Below are 23066 nucleotides of genomic sequence, written 5' to 3' on the forward strand. Positions count from 1 at the left end.
AACTCTTTACTGTTATTCTTTGTAAATCTGAAAGCAAGGTTCTTGTCCTGCAAGGAAACCAGGGCTTAAGGCTGTGAAACCACAGTTCTATCTGACCAACCCGGAGCTTTTGTGGGTCTTCAGAGCATTGATGGTACAACGCATCTGAGGGCCAGCCTTGCAGGCTGCTAATTGCACTTTGGGTTTTCTCTCCTATAAGCTTCTCTCTGTTCCGAGGAAGCATTGTCAGGATGAATTGGAACATTACAAACAAGTAAAACATCTTTAGAGGAAGTTTAACTTCTCAGAGGAAAGATGCTGTGGCAATGGAAGGAGTTATTATAAACTTGAAAACAAATGAGATATGTAAAAATGTTGTTAACACTTGAGACTGTGTCCCATTTTACGCCTTATGTTTTGCCTTTGCTCCTGGAATTTTTAGGCCTGTCTCACGGATGTGTAAATCGCATTAGCACTGGGGAGGATTTCGTACATAAGTTGTACTGTCTGTCAGAGCAGATTGCTCTGCTGTTTTTCCTGCATTTTCCTAAAAGTCTGCCCACACACGGATATGCTACCGAGGCTCTCACACTCAGACATATGCTAGAGCACAAAATGCTTTCCCCTCAGGACTCATAGAGGGTGTTTCAAGAATGCTTTCCTTAACTCCTGCTCCTTGAGACAAAAGAACACTTGGCAAAGAAAGTCCAACTGGTTGCTTTGAAACAGTAAATCAGGAATTGAACTCACTTAATAGAACTAGAGGGTGCATGACACGATGAGTTCGAAGTCATCTTCCGTGCTAAGGCTGAAACAGGTGTGCCTTGCAACTCTCAAATGTAGGAAAGTTTTGTTACTTTGAGAGCATGCACACAGGTCACAGGTTCATGGTCACGCAGCCTACCAAATTGCATAATTCTAGAAGTGCTGGGCCCCTGTAGCTCACCAGACCAGCTCCAGACTGTCCATTCCTGTGCATCGTAGCAATTTTTACCTGCCTCAGAAGGTAATGTGCTTCTGCTAAAAGGAAAAAGTATTATTTGACCCTGAAATCTAGCTTGTTTAAAAAACAAAATGATCCAAGAAGGTGCCAACCCCAGATAAATTTACAAATGTTTTTATCATTGGCAAAGCTACTTTAAAATGTTTTCTGATTATGTATCATCATCTCTATGTAAATGTAATAATGATTCAGAAATTAACAGTCTACAGTGGTGCCAGAGAGTCTCTGGAGAATATCAGATAACAATAATGAGAAAAGAGGCATAGACGGCGTGTTTATTCTCCCAACCGTTGCTCCCAAGCACGCGCAACCTTTTTAGAAATATAAAGCTCCTTAAATTTTTCCTGACTTTGTGCTTTCACTTTTATATCCTCTATGGGCTATCTGACATACATTTCATTATTTTTTATTGAGATTTAATTGATGTATACAGTGTGCTGGTGTCATACATTTATGTATTGCAATATGATTGCCATCTTCGCATTAGCTAATACCTCTATCATGTCATATAATTACCATTTCTTTTTTTTTGTGGTGGAAACAATTAAGGTCTAGTCTCTTAGCACCTTTGAAGTTTACAATACAGTATTGTTGACTATATTGACCTACATCCTTTTAACTGAATTGTATTTGAGCACTTGCACAATTTCCCTTGAGGTAAATAATAATATTTAGTATATTCCCAGCCAAAAATTGAGAGTGAGGGAAGATTTACTGGGGCCAGCCAACTAGCAAAGACTAGGCAAGTAGCAGGAACTATCTTAAATGCTTTACATGTATTAGCTCATTTAATGCTTCCAACAGTCCTATAAGGCAAGTACATTATTTGTCCCGTTTTATAGAAAGGAAAGTGAGGTATTGAGGCCTTCAGGTACTTGTCCAGCTGCACAGTTAGATGTGTGGGGCCAGGTGATGTGACTACAGCGCCAAGCATTTAACTACAAACTTCCTTCTCTTGTAACAGATGAGCAGCCTCCAGAGTTAAAAAGTGGTAAGCATCATAAGTGGTAGCTGCATGAAAACCGTCGTGACTGAGTTCATCATGGTCTGGGTCCTCCATGGCTTGTCAACTGTGCATCCTTTCAGGGTGATCTGACATTCTTCTATCCCTCGGCACTCATAGATTTTGTCTGAATCGCCCCGTAATTGCTCACACTTGGTCTTTGGATTACTTTTGTTATCGCTGTTGTTTCCCAATCAGAAACAACACCCAGATTTTAAGTTCTAAAAATCAGAGACAGTATCTTTTTCTATTTGCCCATTTTACACACACACACACACACACACACACACACACACACGGAAAAACATATAGAGTGAGCATTTAAAAATGTGTGCTGAGTGAAGTGGACTTAAGAAAGTTAAATAATCTTAGGGTGCCTGGGTGGCTCAGACGATCAAGTGTCTGACTCTTGATCTCAGCCCAGGGTCGTGAATTCAAGCCCCGCTTTGGGCTCCACACCCAGTGTGGGAAAAAAAAAAAAAGTTAAATAGTCTTGATTGATTGTAACAATTAAGTTATTCCCCACATCCACCAAAGTGTAATTTTCAGATATTTTGGTATCCTTGGTTTACACTCATATATTAATGCCAAGGTGCATTTGGCCAATTCAGTCATCTTCAAATTCATACAGGAATTTTTCCAAAGAAGATGCTTAATTAGTTCCCACTGATACATATTCTTTAACTAATCTTCTTGCTGTGAAAAAGAAAAATGGGTTTCAGATAAAGCTAACTGAGACAGTTTCATTTATTTTCACAAATGCATAATATTCATAGACAAAATTAGAAAAAGTCAAAGTCTTGCTGTTCTACATTAAAGTATGTTTTAATTACCCAATAAACAAGAAAAATTAAAGTGGTAATTAGTATGAACTTTATATCTGATTCACAGATGTTTTCTGATAACTCATACTTAATCCTTCATTGCCAGTAATAGATACACTGAATACACTGAATACATTAAGAGTGATTTATTAGGTTTATGAACACATCAGCTTCTTGAAGGGTCTCAGAAGTTGCTTTCAGGTAGTCTAGATAGAAGACAAAAGAAAGAGAAATATATTGTATTGATTGGAAGGAAAACTGGGGAAGAAATCTCAGAAATCAGTGGTACATAACCTTTTTATTAAAGCATCAATTTATTTTTAGAATTTAGTATTTAATAAAGAGAATTACTAATCAAACAAAATGTTTCATTTATTGCTCTAAGTTTTTTTTGTAATGAAAGCTAGAAATTGTGATATATACTAGAGCATATCTATTAGTCTGTAATTTTCTACCAGGAAGCACTTCTGTTTGGGTCACTCTTTTTTCATAACAAGCATTAATACCTCATTTTTCTGCCTTAACTGCTTTGTGAATGAACCTGAAACCTGCACTGATGATTATTATCAGGCACGTTTGAACAGTTGATGACAGCAGACCCCATTAATCGTTCATGCCATCGACCCATCTAACAGTCATCCTCAGTGTTATTCTACAGAAGCCATGCTATCTATAACAGAAGCACCACAAATGCTTGGTAATACAAGTGCCTGCTTGACAATATGATCTTCAACATGTAGACACATCACCTGATATAAACATGTGGAAATTATGAGATAATGGAGAAGATCATAAAACACTGATTTTTTAAATTTTGTAAATCATTTTATTTTCTCTTAGAGCCAGATAGTCGTAAAGTACTACAGTTTATTTTGGCAGCTGGTAGAATCAAATATTTATTATATTGATAATTAACTCTCTAAGTTAGGAGGAATAGATTATAATTCACAGAAACTCTGGGCTTTCTGGAAATATCCTTAATTAATGTCACTAGTCCATGAAACAGTTCTCAAACTGCACACCCATTTTCCCTATAAATGAGTTACATTATATAGGTTTTAATGACTGGAAGATAGGTCTTTGAATGAAGGAACCAGGGAGAATGTTAGGGGCAACTAAGGAATTTCAGTTAATAATAGGGCTATAGGGTGACAATCTAGAATGAATGGAGGCCAGCAGACTTAATGAATGCATGCTTAGGGTGACATTCAGGATGGCTTTGGGAAGGAGGGAGGAGATCATGCTTAAGGCCACACCTGGGTAACACTGTGGGTGATGACTGACCTTAATCACTTCCTTCGCAATGAATTCTACCTTCACAAGCCAAAATTCTCCTCCTAAAACAAAACAACACAACAGAAATCCTGATATTCTAGGACCTACAAAATGCAGTTCTATAGAAGAGAACCCTCACAGTTGGTATCTGGGCCTGGTCATTCTGTTCTCTTCTCTTCTGCTTTCTCTTCGCCTCTCACGTGGCTGCTTGTCTGTATTCTCCAACACCCACTTGTTGGTATCCTCCATTAAGCTTCCCTGATCTCAACCAGAATGAAATACTCCCTCCCATTACTCCCCTAGTACTTTAACTCCTCTCGTTTTCTGGCTTGTGTAATGTGAATATACTGAATGCCACTGAAATGCACACTTAAAAATTATTAAAGGGGTAAATTCTATGCTACATATATTTACCATGAAAAAAAAAAGTGTGGGGAAAGGGGAAAGGGTATGGAAGGACAAAGGATTCTGATTAGATGCTACAGCAGGAAGCCAGATAAGAGAGGAGTGTGGTGGTGAAGCTAGTGAGAAGTATCGAAGTCTGGATACGTTTGGAAAGTTGAGCCGTTCGGTCCTATTGGCAGATTGCAGATGGGAGATAATGAGCCACCAGGAGAACAGTGGTCATTTCCTCTGATAGAGAAAACTGGGGGAGGAGGGAGTTTGGGGGAGAATGTCATGTGTTCAGCTTTCACCATGTTCGAGATGTCTGATGGACACACAAGCAGAAGGTCAAAAAGATACATGAGTCTGGAGCTCAGGGAAGAGGGGCTATAGAAATAAAAATGGGTAGCATGCAAAAAGATGGTATGTAAAGCACACTGTACAAGACATAGAAATGAACACGATCAGCCGGAGTAAGAGTTGAAACAGAAAAGAGAAGTGGCCAGAAGACTGAGCTCAGCAACCCTCTAGGATTCAGAGATCAAGCGAAAGGGAGAAACATAGATACAAGATACTTTTCATTAATATTCAGCAAATTTCTGTTGAACATCCCCTCTGCCAGGAAGTGTTTTTAGATGACTGGAATAACAATGACTAAAAAAAAAAAAAAAAAAAAAAAAGTCAGCACCCACCTCTTAACCCTTGTGCTCTCTGGTGAGTTACTTAACTTGACTGAATCCCAGAGTCCTCATCTGTAAAATGGGGCTAATAATCGAGGTTAGCACAAAGTGAAACAACAGTAACTTCTGTTGTCCTGAATATCCCCCTGTATGTATACAGGATTTTATTTTCATAACCCTAATCTTTCTTATAACCCTGCAAGGTAGATATTACTCTCTTCTTAAAAAAAAAAAAAAAAAAAAAAGAAAAAAAAAAAGGCAAAGTTTAGGGAAGCTACTAAGTTTTTCTAAGACAAAGCTAAATTTCAACAGCAAGATTCTTACCCTGGTAGTTCTGAACTCTTGTCTTTCAGTCCATCCACTATTTCAAGCTATTCTTCTATGCAAAACACCCAGCAAGCTGCCTAAGGCAATAGCAAGAGCTTCCAAATGTGTTTCTTTCATCCTTGTGCCCCCTTCCACTTAAGTGGATCTCTTTGAGGTCCAGGAAAACAAACTCCTATAATTAAAACCAATCAGAAAAGCAATCACCTAGGTCATCAAGTATATAAACTGCCAACTATAAACTTAGTAATATCCCCAAACAAATTTAATGAATGTTAATTGACTGAATAAACAAAAACTATGCATTTTTCGTCTAATTTTCTCTGCAAAGTACCTGGCCTTTACAATTACAGATTGGACAGCACTTAATGAAATTCCATTACCATTAAATTTGTTTTATGAGCTTTCTTTTATGAAATCCATTCAAGTTATCCTTGAAAATACTTCTTTATTACCTAGTTTCTACTCCCCTTTTAATTTATTACTTGTCTAGCAAGTGAAAAGAAAGTGCCACTCTATTGTCTTTGAAACATGTATCTATTGTTTATATGTGCATTAATTTGAATCATTAGCTTTTCCTATCTTGCCACTCTCCTGTGGACTCTAGGTTAGCTAATGACATTGCTCTTATCCTGGTCACCCAGGCTCAGCCATTGGGCTCACCTATCATTCCTCTTTCCTTTATCCACCATTTTCTAACTGGTCACCAAGAACTGACAGATCTACTCCTGAAATGCCTTGGAATTGGTCCTCTTGTGTTCAGATTTAAAGACACTAGTTTGGCTCAGGGAGAATCTACTTCTTAGGTCATAGCAGTTAATGGCTCTCTAATTGATAAGGGCCTTGACTTTAATCACTTCCTCACCAATAAATTTTACTTTCATAAGCCAAGATTTTCCTAAAAAAAAAAAAAAAATCCTGATTTTTTTTCTAGGACCTACAAAATGTAGTTCTCCATAGGGAACAAAGTCGATGGTATCTGGACCGTTGTCCTCATCTTTTCTGTTCTCATCTCTTCTGCTTTCTCTTCACCACGCACATGGCAGCTTGTCAGTATTCTTCAAGACCTACTTGTTGGTATCCTCCATTAAGTTTGTCCTGATCTCAACCAGAATGAAACCCTCTCTCCCTTTAATCCCATAGTACTTTATTATTTTTTTCTTTATCACAAGTCATGTTTATGCCTTGTGTAATTATGATTTGCATATATAATAAGTTGAAGAAATTTTTATTACCTTAACAGCTGGCACCAAGTTCCTCCAGAACAAAACTCTCTCGGTATGGAAAATGTGTCCTTAGGAATGCTTGGAGGTGGACTTTAAGCTATAAACCCTGTTCTCACCCTCCAGCCAAAGACTTGTATGTAACTGGAGCCACAAGGCTTTAAGTAGGGGCAAGCCACTCTGCATGCACAAAGGGAAGGAATTTATTGTTTTTCTTCTGAATAAAGATGAGCCAGGGATGGGAGCAGAAACCAGAGAAGAGAGGAAGGAGAGAGAAACTGCCAGTAAAATGAAGGATTGCCTGAAGCCGGATGGGACCAGTGAGCACCACAGAGGTAGCCCAAGGCATTTTACGAATGCTGAGAACACTAGAAAAAGAGCGCCAAACTCTAGGAGCCTATAGTAAAAAGGGCTACTAAACCCTCAGATGAGTTTATGTGGTTGTTCTTGATGTGAAAATTGAAGGTGGTGCTGGTTTTAGCATCAGGATTGATGCTAGAGATCTAGGAGACCCTGAGAACATACACCTCCCAGAAATCCACATACATCTTGACTCGGTTGGGGGCTATATTTCCACACGTCATGGAATTGGCAAAGGTTTGAGTCTTTTTTCACCTTCCTGAGGGAGATAAATCTTCAAATCCTATACCTCACCAGATTATAAACTTTTTGGGGATGCCCACTTGCTTTGCTCTGGTGAACTCACAGAAAATATTTGTTGTTTTATTTTTTGTAATTTTTTAAAAGTTTTATTTATTTGAGTAATCTTTGCACCAACGTGGGGCTTGAACTTGCAGCCCTGAGATCAAGAGCCACATGCTCTTCCAACTGAGCCAGCCAGGTGCCCCTGCTGTTTTATTTTATTGAATCAATAGAGTTAAGACGAAAAATATGTATACGACAGACTGCTACTAATTTAAACTCTCTTATCTTACTGATTTTCTCAGCAGGGAAAACCTGGTTAAAAAATATCAACAGTACAAATGATATTTAATCATCAGTAAATAGATGCAAGAGATTTAGTATTTCCATCGTGATATATTAAAGGTTCTTCATCTTTCTGTAGGAAAGATGTGATGTAGAAAGAGGCATAGACTACTACTCTTATTATTTCCCAGGCATTTAACTGTCCTGAGCTGCTTTTCTCTCCTATTTGTCAGCTGTCAGACTGCCCATGTTGATCCTGCCTACCTTTCTGTGATGATCTTCTAAGGTTACATATGACAATATATAAGCCATTATTATGCCACCTGTAGTATTTTACAACGCACAGCAAGTTTACTAAAACAATACCATACACATTAAGAGACTACCAGTAATAACGAACAATACTTTGATCCTGGGAACCATAGATAGTGCTATACCAATAATGGAGAAAAGTGAAATTGGGAAAGTAATATTTGCATGATGCTCTAAAGCTTGCAAAGCTTTTTGTTTTGTTTTGTTTTGTTTTGTTTTTTTAATCTAATCCTTCTTCTTACGGGAATAGGGATAGGCCAGGATTGTGCATTTGGTGACCCCAAGACTTTAGTAGCATATGAGAACTTCTAGGTGAGAGTAGGGCCAATAGCTTAGAAATGTCAGAAACATCAGCTCCATAGAAGCAGGCTAACAGAAAAACTGAGGCTGAAGAGAAAGGGTATTAGCAAATAGGAATAGTCAACATAGTAAGGAATGGTTCTTGGTGTAAATATGGTATCATGAAGCCCAAGGTCAAGAAGGGGCACAGAACATTCTCTTCCCAACTTCTGCAATGAGGACAACATTACCCTGATACCAAAACCAGATAAAGACATCACAAGAAAACTACACAACAAAATCCCTTGTGAATATCAACTCAAGAGCCCATAACAAAATACAAGCAAACTGAATCTAGCAACCTATAAAAATAATTATATACCATGACCAAGTGAGATTTAACCCAGGAATGAGGCTGGTTTGACACAGGACTGTCAATCAGTATAATACGTTCTATTAATAGACTAAGAGGCAAGACCACGTGATTATCTCAAGAGGTACAGAAAAGGCATTTGACAATTCAGCATCTTTTCAATGATAAAAACACTCAGCAAACTAAGAATAGAAGGGAATGTCTTTAACACTGAACATTTTGGAACACGAAAACTATGAAGCATCATTTAAAAAAATTAAATCTTAAATGGAAAGATGTCCCTGGGGCGCCTGGGTGGCTCAGTCGGTTAAGTGGCCGACTTCAGCTCAGGTCATGATCTCACGGTCCGTGAGTTCAAGCCCCGCGTCGGGCTCTGTGCTGACAGCTCAGAGCCTGGAGCCTGTTTCAGATTCTGTGTCTCCCTCTCTCTGACCCTCCCCCGTTCGTGCTCTGTCTCTCTCTATCTCAAAAATAAATAAACGTTAAAAAAAAAAAAATTAAAAAAAAAAAAAAAAAGAAAGATGTCCCATGTTCATGGATTGAAAGACTTAATGTTGGTAAGATAGCAGCATTCCACAAAATGGTAAATAAATTCAATGAAACCCCTACTTAAATTCTAACTGCATTTTATTTTGCAGAAATTGACAAACTGACCTTGCAATTCATTTGAAAATAACCTTGGGAAAAGTCTTGAAAAAAAGAACAAATTTAGAAGACTAACAATGTCCAATTTCAAAATTTACCTCAAAGCTATAAAACCTAGACAGTGTGGTACTAGAGTTAAAGTGTACACATAGAAATGAATGGGGCAGAAGCAAGAGTTGAGAAATAAACCTTTTCATTTATGGTCGGTTGGTTTTCACAAGGGTGCCAAGACAATCCAATGAAGAAAAATCTTTTCAGCAAATAATGCTGGGGCTGCTGTCTATCCATACATGGAGAGAATGAAATTGGACTCCATACACAAAAATTAGCCCAAAATGATCATAGATCTAACTGTAAGAGCTAAATCTATAATGCTTTTAGATGAAAACAGAAGAGTAAATCTTCAAGACCTTAATAAGTTAGTTAAAGCCTTCTTAGATATAACCGCAAACACACATAATGGCTAAGGAAGTATTAAATTGGACTTAATCAAAATTTAAAACTATTATGCTTTAAGGACACAAGAAAGTGAAAAGGCAGGCCACGGATTTGGGAGAAAATATTTGCAAAGCATGTATCTGAGAAGAGTCTTGTATCCTAGAATAAATAGAAATCCCACAACTCAACAATACAAAGGCAGCCCAGATTTAAAATAGGCAACATATTTGAATAGACATTTCTCCAAAGAAGATCTACAAACGGCCTATGAGCACATGAAAAGATGCTCCACTTCGTTAGCCATTAGGGAAATTGCAAAGCAAAACCATGATGAGATACACACACTGGGATGGCTAAAATGAAGACAACAGACACAATGTTTGATGAGGATGATGAGGGATTATAACGTCCATTGCTGGTCAAATTACAAAATGGTGTAGCCACTTTGAAAAAACAGTTTGAAAAATCCTCAGTATTAAACATAGACTTACCATATAATCTAGCACTGTTAATTCTGCTCCCAGATATATACCTAAGAGAATGTAAAACATGTCCACCAAAAACGTGTACAAATGTTCATAGCAGCATTTGTCATAATAGCTGAAAAGTTCATCAGCTAATGAACAGGTAAGAGAGTGTGCCATATCTCTATGATGGAATATGATTCAGTTGTAAAAAGGAATGAAGTGTTGATGTATGCTACAATATGGGTGAACCTTGAAAACTTGATGCTAAATTTAGGAAAGAAGCCAGGCACAAAAAGACACATTTTGTATGATTCTGTTCCTCCTAAATGTGCAGAATAGGCAAATCTATGAAGATGAAAGCAGATGAGTTGTCCCCAGAGACTCGGTGGGGGAGGTGGATTATATGGAATTTCCTTTCCAGGTGATGAGAATATTCTGGAACTAGACAGAGGTTGTGGTTCCATAACATCGTGAATATAATGAATGCTGCTGAATCGTACATTTTATAGGTTGAATTTTATCACATGTGAATTACGTCTTTTTTCTTTTTAATTCATGTTAGTTAACATATAGTGTAGTATGGGTTTCAGGAGTAGAATTTAGTGATTCATCACTTACATATAACACCCAGTGCTCATCCCAACAAGTGCCCTCCTTCATGCCCACCACCCATTTAGCTCATCCCCCCATCCTCCTCCCCATGTGTGAATTATATCTTAAAGTTATCAACCAGAAAAGGAAGAATAAGGAAGAGCCTGAAGTTAAGAAGTGTTAAAGATATATTGACATTGAGTCAGGTTTACATTACTCTTGGCAAATCGTTCTGATGGCTCCACATTTGAATTTTGGGAATCTGAAAATCGAAGAGATTAAATGTCTAAAATACCATCACTAATAAATTATAATTTATGATTCATATTTAGATTATCAGGTTAGAGTCTATGCTTTTTCTGAAGGAACAGCAACAAAAAATAGTCTTGTTTTCTCTTTTTTTCTTAAAGATAAAAATATGAGCTTAGAATACAAAACTTTAATTTAGAGGTCTGCGTGTTAAAACTCAGATTCAGATTTCACATGTTTTTCTCCATTTTTAAGTAAATGCTCTTTTGTTTTGTTTTCCTTGTTTAACATAAATATTCCACGTAGTGCTGAAAGTAATTCATGAGACCTACATTTAAAATTATAGGATAAAAACTGTATAGTTTTAGTTTGGGAGTTGTGTAATTTGAGTAGAAAACAAGCACCAAATCCTAGGCTATCGTGGCTGAGTTTCCTGGCAGCCAAAGCAAAAAAGTAAATAGGGTGGGGAGTTCTTTAGTCTATTTGATGAAAGAAAAAAATGACTATCAGTGTTGCCAAGCAGATTTGCCTTCATACTAAGTAAAAATTATGACACAGCTTTTTCTACAACCTTATTGGAGAATGGAAGAGTCCTAGCTTGAGGGGCCAGGAACTGGGCATGTGGTTCCAACTCTGCCAATATTTAGCTAGGTGGCTGTAGCATAGTAATTCATTAACTTTCTGAACCTGTTTCCTCACCTTCTACATGTCTTTCAAATATGAATGTGGGTCACATTAATATAATTTCTTATTTTTTTTCAACATTAATTTGGTGGGGTATTCAAAAACTAAGTGAAATTTTCAGGAAAGGAAGTACAAAACAGGTAAAATATTCCCTCCGTAATCGGGAAGATTTTATTTTTTTCCTCAAATACATGCTGATTTGATGGTAGGAGAAACGCCTGTCTGTGGCACCAGACAGCCCTTTTGGCCAACAAAATTCAAGTGGAATACCAATGAAATCTACTTGGTTTTGTTATTTGTATATCCCCATACGCGCAATAAAAACTGCTTCAATAATTTATGTAAGCTTAAGTACCAGATAGTTAACTGATATAATTTCAGTGTTAATAAAAGAAATCTCTAGTGTAACATAGACCTGGTTAATGATCAGCATAAAATAGATGGAGGCCTGTTTTGGTGGTCACTTCAAAAGTTTATTTATGATTTACATTATACTATCTCATTAGAACTGTATGTTTGAAACATTTTATACAGGTTTTATTTTTTAAAGTTTATTTATTTAAGAGAGAGAGAGAGAGAGAGAACGCATGCATGAGCCAGGGAGGGGCAGAAAGAGAGAGAGAGAGAATCCCAAGCAAGCTCTGTACTATCGGCACATGGAGCCCAACATGGAGCAAGAAATCTCATGAACCGTGAGATCGTGACCTGAGCCAAAATCAGGAGTCAGACGTTTAACCTACTGAGCCACCCAGGCACCCCAAAACATTTTATATATGTCTTGATATTTAAAATACAGAGTTTTATATCGTGCCGTTGCCTGGAGTACATCCATAGGGCTATCTTGTTAGTGAATCTGCCTTACAATAAGACCTCCTGATAGAGAAAAACTAACTTCTTTATATAAAATTCTGCCCTCGAGCAGTGTTAGGGTGAGACTCCAGTGTCCACATTTAATAAAGTCCTCACAGGCCTGACTGTGTTACCCAACCTCCTATCCCTTCCTTGTTTGTTTCCTTCCTCCCTTCCTCCCTCCCTCCCTTCCTCCCTCTCTTCCTCCCTCCTCCCTTCCTCCCTCCTCCCTTCCTCCCTCTCTCCCTTCCTCCCTCCTTCCCTCTCTCCCTCCCTTCCTTCCTGCCTCCCTCCCTCCCTCCCTCTCTGCCTCCCTCTCCCCTCCCTTCCTCCCTCTCTCCCTTCCTCCCTCTCTCCCTTCCTCCCTCCCTTCCTCCCTCCCTTCCTCCCTCCCTCCCTTCCTTCCTGCCTCCCTCCCTCTCTGCCTCCCTCTCCCCTCCCTCCCTCCCTCTCTCGCCCCTCCTGTTCTCCCTCCTGTCCTCCCTCCATTCCTCCCTCTCTCCCTTCCTCCCTCCCTCCCTCCCTTCCTTCTTCCCTCCCTTCCTCCCTTCCTTCCTGCCTCCCTCCCTCCCTCCCTCCCTCTCTGCCTCCCTCTCCCCTCCCTTCCTCCCTCTCTCCCTTCCTCCCTCCCTCCCTTCCTTCCTGCCTCCCTCCCTCCCTCTCTGCTCCCTCTCCCCTCCCTCCCTCCCTCTCTCTCCCCTCCTGTTCTCCCTCCTGTCCTCCCTCCATTCCTCCCTCTCTCCCTTCCTCCCTCCCTCCCTCCCTCCCTCCTTCTTCCCTCCCTTCCTCCCTTCCTTCCTGCCTCCCTCCCTCCTTCTCTCTCTGCCTCCCTCTCCCCTCCCTTCCTCCCTCTCTCCCTCCCTTCCTCCCTTCCTCCCTCCCTCCCTTCCTTCCTGCCTCCCTCCCTCCCTCTCTGCTCCCTCTCCCCTCCCTCCCTCCCTCTCATCTTCCCTCCTGTCCTCCCTCCATTCCTCCCTCTCTCCCTTCCTCCCTCCCTCCCTCCCTCCCTTCCTTCTTCCCTCCCTTCCTCCCTTCTTTCCCTCCTCCCTCCCCCCTTCACACTTCCAGGCACCTGTTGATAGGCCAACTTCAAGAGAGGCATGCATCAGACCATATCTGCATTCTTGACAAGTTTAAAGTTTATCTTTAAGGAAGTAAGTAGAACTTTTTTTTTTTTTTAACCTAGCAGGATTCTAGAGGATCTCCAAATCAGATGGGTTCATTGACAATACCCTGAAGATTAATGTAAAGCGCTGCCTTGTAAGGCAATAGGTAACAGTAGGACTTACGGCAACTGGAGAGAACAGGGCCTGCCTTAAAGGCTTTCAGGTTTAAATAATTGCTCCTTTTTACACCTAGTAAGTGTAAGATTCAGATGATCCATTAAGCTACAACTCCTGGCATAAAACAGAGTTTCAACCCTGATGTTTTCTGAAGAAATTCTGCGGAAAGTTCATTGGAATATTTCAGTACAATGTGTCTTCTATTCAGTGTCCAGTGTAATTCAGAAATCCACACTTGTTTCAGCCGATATTATGAATTGATTTGATGGGATAAAGTCTTTGCAATGCATACAGCATTTCCCCAAACTAACTTTTTAAATTTTTTTTAACGTTTATTTATTTTTGAGAGAGACAGATAGTGGGGGAGGGAAAGAGAGAGAAGCGGACAAAGAATCTGAAGCAGGCTCCAGGCTCTGAGCTGTCAGCACAGAGCCCAAAGATCGGCTGGAACTCTAGGAACTGTGAGATCGTGACCTGATCTGAGGTCAGATGCTTAACCGACTGAGCCACCCAGGTGCCCCACCCCACCCCACAGTAGCTATTTTGAATAGATACTGCCCTGTGAAATGGATCTCTTTTGTTAATGAACAATCCCCTCTCAGCTTGTAATCTAAATTCATCCTAAATTTGATAATAAAACCAATCACAGCTAATGCCGTTAACTGGTTCCTTTTTTTTCTGTTTTATCTTTAAGCCTTTTGTTACTGCAACTTATGATCTTAACTTGCTAAAATGTGATGAATCAAAAAAAGAGCAGAAATATAAGCCCATAACAGTTTTGAGTATTTTAATGGTCTAGCAAGTGATGAAAAAGACTTAGTAACAGCTGTTATACTTAGGTAAAAATCATGATATACTGAGTCTATCCACAAACCCACCTCCCAAAAAACCTCATTCATAAAATTATTATCTGTAATTAGTAGGAGACTTTATTTATTAACATAAAACAATAATTAGAACTACATTTTGGGCATATTCTGTTCATATGAAAAAAAGTGCCAAGTTCTAGTTGAGTATATGCTAAGATTAAGCTTGTTGACATATTTTAGCAAATGTATTACTCTTTATACATTTTGTGAAAATGGATTTATTTTTATTGAATCCAGATTTGAACATGAAGCGGTATAATGCCTTAGTCACAGCTTCTGGAAAGGTCGACAACTACTAATCTTACAATTTCAATCTGTTATCAAAAGTAGTTTTCCGTAGGAATCTGCAGGCAGCAATGAAAGAGGAACTTCATGCTGGTGAATCTGCACTGCCTTGGGATGTAGCTTCTAGGGAATAGATAGTGAGTGTATCTAAATAGCACCTTTTCCCCAATTAATATCCTAGAAAAACACTGATTTGGTTTGATAGCAGCTAGACAGAATCTGTTACAGTATGGAAGGACAGATACAAAGATTCCTGCTCCCCAGAGCCATCTAGTGGCTGAGAGAAAGCCTGCAAAAAAAAAAAAAATGCAAATATCTGGCTTGTCCAAGTGAACAGAAGCTCTATTACTAAGATTTATGTAATGTCTGGTTAACTGAAAGTCTCATCAACTTCTTTTTTGGCTTATGGCCTCGATATTTCATTCCCAGTGTAGTGTTTGATTTACTAACAAGGGAGTGGTTCGTTCTTACTTGTATTCTGTGGCAGAAGCTAATTCACAATCCCAGTAAGTAATATTTAACGCCCCATTCAAAATAATTTTAAAATAAACTTCCGAAAATGGCATAAAGTGTATTTTTAAAACTGAATGTTCTCCCTTCCCTTAAGGTAACTCTATCAGTGCAGCCAACTCAAAATCATTTTTGGTACAATTGTAAATAAACTGGAATGTCAAGGAAAACACTAGTTCTGTGGCCTTGGTGGTCAAGGGAGACATAATCACATACCACTGCCAGGCTCAGCCTTCGAAAAACATCTCCCTGGAAATAAATATTTTTTCCACAACAACTTAGGAAAGTATTTTCTTAGGTAGATTAACAGTAAGTAATTATAGTGAATACCTCTACTGGCAGTATTTATAAAGCTGTTTACCTTAAAATTCTCAAGAGAAAAGTATATATCTTATTATAGCAGAGTACATTTAAGAATGCTTTTATGTGCTGTTGTTTTCTATAATTGGGCTAGAGGGAAAATTTAATTGATACAGATTATTTTGTCGCATTTTCACATTTTATCCTAGGCTGGTTTATGTTACCTGTATCTATCCGAGTCCGAAGAAGGTAATCATTAAGATTGGGTTCTAGAGTCACCCACTTGGGTTCAATTCCTGGTGTGGCCACCTACATTGTTTTGGCCTTGGCCTTCTCTATGCCTCCGTTTCCTTACCTTTAAACGAGGGATAGTAATAATATCGACCTCACAAAGTTGCTTTGAAGCTTAAAGCCTTTAGAGCAGCGCCTGGAGCATGGTAAGCCTTCTGTAAATGTCAGCTATCGCTGTTATCCACAACCATGCTCCTTGGAGGTCTGTTGAGACTGAACCTGTGAACTTGCTAAAGCACCTTCTACGCCACTGTTTTCTGTTCTTGTTTTAAAATTTGGGATGCATGTGTCCTCTTTCTTTTTTCAGCCTTAAAAGAATGTCCTGGCTTTTTCTTTTCTTTTTTCTTTTTTCTTTTTTTTTCCAAACACCTATAGAAACTTCAATTTCAGTGAAGGGCACCTCATCACACTAAGGTCACACGTGACAAATGGTCTTTTATTACCTGCTGATTACAGTTAACCTTAATTTCTTTCATGGCAGGCACGCGGTGCCTTCTATTTAAATAGAGCTGTTCCTGGATGTGACTTTTCGAGCCTCTCTGGGTTTAATTCTAATTTAACTTGCCATTCCAAGTGGGACTGTTGTGCAACCGAAGTCATGATTCACTCATTTGTTCTCTGTAGATCTAATTATTACAACGCAGTGCCTGTGAGGCCCCCTCAGGCGCTCATTCACTACTCCAAATGGTCTAACCTTCTGGGGAAGGGAGTGGGCCTTTAGTTATTGTTCTTTTGAACTGTGCAGATGCCTTTCGTACAGTCTCTGGGAACACACTGGCAACCGTTTTACCTCTACCATTTTCATCATACCAAGCTTATTACTAAGGATTATTGGAAGAATCCTGTGCTGGCGTAGGCTGCAGTGTATTTGCGCATTTCCATTCTTCAGAACAAGACCAACTTTCGAAGCACAGGACCAATTTGCATGTGTTTGGGGATACCTTAAGGGCCTTCTCAACAAAGGTCACATCGCTCAGAAAGCGTGGAAAGGGCAGAATAGAAACACCCAAAGCATAAGTACAGCTGTTCTGTTACCAGATGCCCCTGCTGGTGAGCCTCAGAGTAGGACAGGACAGGACGCTACTGCTGAGGAGGAAGGTCACTGTTCACCCTCCCGTGTTCAATACATGCACACCAGCATCAAAAGGAAGATTTTTATTTCATTCACCAGCATCCTAGACATGTTCCGGGCGGTCTCAGTGTGCTTCCACTGAGAATTTTAATTGTAAGGAATGCTTTAGAATGCTGCCATTCTCTTGACTTAGAGCAAAGAACTGAGACACCTACGTACATGCGGTTTTAATGGTTACCCAGACTGTTCTGATATTCAGTAGCCATTCATAATAGTGTTAAAAATATGAAGTTTAGGGAAATGAGAATAAGAGTAAAGAATTGAATGACCATTAACCAAAGACTTGAAATAAAAGAATCCTAGTTAGGATTAATTAGCCAAGTAAGGATTAATTGAATGATTATTTTAATTTAAAAATTAGGAATACCTGACCTAATACACTCATTCATTCATTCATTCATTCATTCAATTTAGGAAACATTTCTTGAATGCTTATAGTGTCCTAAGCTCTAGAGATGCTTGGCACCAGTGCCTTGACTGTCCCATTTCCTGCCACGAACTTGGCTTGGCCCAACCCCCAATCTCTGGTTGTCTTCCCCCTCCAGTGCCTGCCATCTGGGTTTGTGCATGAGCCCCAGCAGAGCAGCGGTCCTGCATGGAGTGGGACTGTCCTCACGTCCTCCTGGGTTCTTGAAGTCATTTTGCTCTTTTGATCCCTGTCTACTCCAGCCCCACTTCTTACTTTTCCACAAAGAGATACAGCAAGTGGTTCTGAAAGGCACAGCCTAGCCAAAGGTTCTTCAGCATCTTCGGAGGATGCCTCTGCCATTTGAAAAGGGGAGCCAGGAGAAATTTTCCCCACTGGATATCGTTTCCAAGCCAGCTCAGCCTGGTGCAGCTCTTCATTCTACATACTTTTTAGAAAATTCTTTCTTTTTTTTTTTTATTTAAAAAAAATTTTTTTTAAATGTTTATTTATTTCTGAGACAGAGATCATGAGTGGGGGAGGAGCAGAGAGAGAGGGAGACACGGAATCTGAAGCAGGCTCCAGGCTCTGAGCTGTCAGCACAGAGCCCCACGCAACGCGGGGCTCGAATTCGAAAACTGTGAGATCATGACCTGAGCCAAAGTCGGTCGCTCAACCGACTGAGCCACCCAGGCGCCCTGAAAATTATTTCTTATTTTCATGGCATAGATACCTTTAGGGGGTGGTTCTTCATAATGGACTACAACAGGCCATTTCCTAAATGAGGAAAAACCAGGGGGTGAAGTTTTTAGCATTAGGGCCGTCCACCTAACATGTCTTCATTTTGGTGTAAATTCAGGACTCTTGGTGTAGTAATATCATGCCGTTCTGTGGCCTCTGCTTTCCTTACCCACCTGCCACATAGTTCATGATTGACAGGATTGGAAAGCAGCATTACACCATTGGTCCCTTAAAGACATGCTCGGTAGTTACCTGGTTTTAATTTCAGATTTATTTTTTTACTTCTCTCTGCATACATGAATACATCTCAAGATAAATAGCTAAAATAAACTGCGGGCATAACGATATATGTGTGTGGTTATGCATAGGTACATTTAAACTGGTGCTTATGACTGTGTAGCAAGTATAACTTTAAGTTATAATTTGAAGGAAACAGATACCATATCATTTTCTCTTGATTTAAAAGACGTCAAAATGTATCACAACACAGAAGTTTCTGTTTTTGAGGTCCCCGGTGCCAAGATCCATATTTATTTTCATGACCTGATATACAAGAAATGAATTACTGTTGCCCTGTCGTCACACATACCATTTTGTTCATCAGAATCGCACCTTATGCCAGAGCGTACCTTGGCAGGAGTGACCGAAGCTGTTCTTTCATGGACAGGCCAGTCACACTATTTTGACTCTTTTCACAATAGGCTCCAGTCACCACAACTGAGTCGGTTGTGTGGAAAACCACAAATCCACATTGATTCATGGGAAAGCTGGAAAAAGTGGCTAAGCCACCCCATATTTTCTTTCTTCTACTAATAAAGATCTTGCATAAAACTTTTTAAGACACAAGTAGATAAACACCACTTATATTTTGTCTTAGCTACTAATAGAAAGCTTTGGCTGCTGCCCTGTTATTTGTCAAAGGGAGAAGACACATCGAAAACTTAAAAGGCAATTACCATAGAAGGATACATTGGGGAGCAATGTTACAGTGAAATACTAGAAACAATTTAGGGGCGCTTGGGTGACTCAGTTGGTTAAGCAACCAATTCTTGATTTCAGCTCAGGTCGTGATCTCATGGTTCATGAGTTTGAGCCCTGCATCAGGCTCTGCGTTGACAGTGGGGAGACTGCTTAGGATTCTCTCTCTCCCTCTCTCTCTCTGCCCCTCCCCCCTCATTCTCTCTCTCTCTCTCTGTTAAATAAATAAACTTCAAAAAATAATCTAAATGTCCATCCCTTAGGAAATAGATTTTAAGACTCTGGGATAAATATTCACTGGACCATATTTCATCTAAGTCATGTGTCAACCACTGGACGCAAGTGCAACCCACTGTTTTGTAAATAAAGTTTTATTGGAACATTAGCCATGCTCTCTTGTTTATGTATTGTAGCTACTTTCATGCTACAAGTGCAGAGTTGATTTGTTAAATGTATGCCGTATGGCTCTCAAAGTCAAGACAAAATATTTACCGTCTAACCACTTACTGAAAAATCTTACCAACCCCTGAAATAAGTTTAAAATACCACATATTGTAAAATGCACCATTACTTACGTACCGCTAACAAAGAAAAAAATTATGCCATTAAACTATGACAAGCTATCAAATTGTAAGAAGCTACTGATTTTAGAGACATTAAACTATAAAAAGAAGGGGTGCCTGGGTGGCTCAGTCAGTTGAGCGTCCGACTTCGGCTCAGGTCATGATCTCGCGGTTTGTGAGTTTGAGCCCCGCATGGAGCTCTGTGGTGACAGCTCGGAGCCTGGAGCCTGCTTCAGATTCTGTGTCTCCTTCTATCTCTGCCCCTCCCCCAACTTGTGCTCTGTCTCTCTCTGTCTCTCAAAAATAAATAAATGTAAAAAAAATTTTTTTTAATTAAAAAAATTTTTTAAATATAAAAGGAAGATAGACTGGAGGCGTGGTGGTACGTAGCACTACAAGTATAAACTCCAGTGTTGGCATCAGCGTGGATAATCTCAAATGCTTCATGCTGAGTGAAGAAAAGGCAAGTGTAGAGCACTTTGCAAAATGATGTGAACAACATTATATTTACACGGCTCTTAAAAAACCAAGCAACATTATGAATTTCTATGACTGTAGATATGTATAGGTAAGGATCATTTGGAAGAATTGGAAGAATTCCGAGAAAACTGGTAGCAGAAGTTTACGCAGAGAGGAAGCGGATGGAAGACAAAGGCGGGGTTAGTCTTCATCTGTGATCTTCTTAGGTAAAGCTTCAACTTCACTTCAAAGAACTCTTGCTCAGAGTCATTCAGCTTTTTAAAAAGAGGTGATTTACTAATAAAAATGAATTTTAAAAAGCGTCAAGACACGAAAAAGCTGGAAGAAAATATTAACAGTGGTAAATTTTGTGTGGTAGAAATACGGATGATTGCTTTTGTGTTGTATTTCATAATAATAGTAAAGAACTCCATGGATAACTAAAGACGATTAGTCATATTCTTCGTTTCTACCTCAAGCAAAAGAGATTAAGGTTTGAAGAAGTACATGTTAATCAATTACCTGACGTTACAAACTAATCCTGTTTTTCTACTGTGGCATGAAGATTAAACAACGTGCAAGTCAGGGCCAAATTTCATAGTTAAAACTTTCTCATAATGGTGGTACAGCTAATCTTTAAATACAATGTACTTTATTCCTCACCATGAAAAACCACCAACTGGAAAAGTTAAATGTCAGGTGCATGTTAGTGAACAGAAATAGCTCGTCGTGAGTCATGTTATTGACGTACTGATGTCATTTCTTTCAGCCTGACCTCACTTGTTTTGAGATGTACCTTGTGATTTTACACAATTTTATATGTTTTCACGTGCAATTCAGACCCTTGTGTTCCTTATTAAATGCATTCATTTTGTCTGTCTATAGCAGGGCTTCCAAAAATATTGTCTGTAAGTGTCATTCCGAAGTTCCAGATTGTTTCTTTTGATAACAAGGATCCCTACCACTGCTTTCACTCAGTTTTTGTTTTGGTCTTGTTGTTTTAGCATAGCTTTCTCTCTAGAGGAGCGTTCCGTCAGAAATAGGTCAAGCTGACTGTCTTCGAGATTAAGAAATAAAATATGTCCAAGAGAGTGACAGTGGGAAGTAGGGACCTGGGGCCTCGAGTTTATATGAGGCTATAGACCATGAGACGGAGGTCTCGTGCCACTAGAACAAAGCAGAGTGCTGTGTGTTTCTCACCACTTAACTCCGGTTTTTCTTTTTCCAGTTCAATTTCACCATTTAGTATTGAGAGCACAAGACGCCAGAGACGGTCTGAATCCCCAGACTCCAGAAAACGGCGCATCCACAGATGTGACTTTGAGGGATGCAACAAAGTATACACAAAAAGTTCTCACCTGAAGGCTCACCGAAGGACACATACAGGTACCGTGTTACAGGGCTTCTCACTGGGGTGGGGGTGGGGGTGGGGTCAGTGAAAATCCCGAGGGGGCCACTGATTGCTTCTGGGGTCGTGAGCGTGCTGGAATGCTGTGTTGCTTGTTACCCAGCCACCTCAAATTGGCTTCCTTTCTGAGTGGAATGATCCCCTCTCTCAGCTGAAAAAGGTTTAAGTCTTAGTGAACTTTAGCAACCAATGAAGGAAGTCTTCTGTGTCTTAAGGAGGTTTACGATGGTATGACACAGGGATCTAGCCTTCTTCTATGATCAGTGTTGCCACTTAATCACTGTCTAGTTTAGCGGGTTTTAAAATATCCACAAAGCACATTGAAGAACAAGCTGAACAAAATTGTTCTGTTTTCTTAAAGTTAGCATTTTAACCACCACTTAGATCACGCTTTTCTCCCCCCGGTCTCATCCCCCAGATAACCCAATAAGTAAACCAAAAAAATAAATTAAATCGACCTACACATAGCACTGTAAAGAGTTTAAAAAATATTTCCACATGATTCCATTTCATCTCACTGGCATTGTGGATATAGAGAGAGGAATTTTAGGAAATTGAGACCACATATGATTTACTGACTTTGTCACCATCCACTCATCCACACACCCACCCATCCCCCCAGCCGTCGCCCTCTCCACCCGTCCATGTATTGATCCACCCACCCCTTCCATCCTCTGCCTTGTGTGTCCCTTAGCTGGCATCCCCTGGCTTCCTTGGCTCCTGAATCCTGTTGGGAGCCACCAGTGGAAGGCGGAAAGCTCTGGGAAGAGACTGGAGGTATAAGGAGGGCCCCACAGTTACACTACCATTTCTAGGAAAAGTGGTGACTAGAATGTGTGAAGCTCAAAGAAGCAGGTAGAAGAGGGAAACCCATTCACACACATTCCTGGAAATTCCTGATAGCAACATGCTACATGTGGAGTAAGGGGAGTCCAGTGACTCTCCTCAACAGGAATCAGACACCAGCACCTGCCTCTAACTGGAAACTTCAAGTGTAACAGACTCCCATTGGGCTGTGTGAATAGTATTGCCATCTCAAATATATTAAAATAACCACACTATGAAAACCATTTCCCAGCTGAGGTAGCAAAATCATTTAAGCCAGCATTCTTTGCCATTTATTTACTCATGGTATTAGATGGTTTCCAAAGGTACTTTACAGAATCTGCTCCATGACTCTGCAAACACTGAGACCGGGCATCGTGTGTGTGTGTCTGTGTGTGTGTGATGAAGTTATGGCATAGGAGGCTTGCCTGAGGTCAAAAAAGCATTGTAGAATCTGAAGGTTACTTTTGCTCATCTAACATATAACATATACTTTTAATACTTCCA

The 23066-nt window shown here is 39.7% G+C and overlaps 1 protein-coding gene across 10 annotated transcripts in view; it reads left to right on the plus strand.

Moving 5' to 3' along the window:
- Positions 1–23066, plus strand: part of KLF12 (KLF transcription factor 12) — a 443329-nt gene that overhangs the window by 391807 nt on the left and 28456 nt on the right. For all 10 annotated transcript variants that reach the window (XM_053898753.1, XM_019444195.2, XM_019444193.2 and 7 more), the window contains one exon: positions 21555–21712. In XM_053898753.1, coding sequence (XP_053754728.1) covers positions 21555–21712 — 158 coding nt within the window. The remainder of the gene's footprint in view (positions 1–21554; positions 21713–23066) is intronic.

The sequence above is a fragment of the Panthera pardus genome, unplaced genomic scaffold (assembly GCF_024362965.1).
Source record: "Panthera pardus isolate Hobbes unplaced genomic scaffold, ASM2436296v1 HiC_scaffold_1, whole genome shotgun sequence".
Lineage (NCBI taxonomy): Eukaryota > Metazoa > Chordata > Mammalia > Carnivora > Felidae > Panthera > Panthera pardus.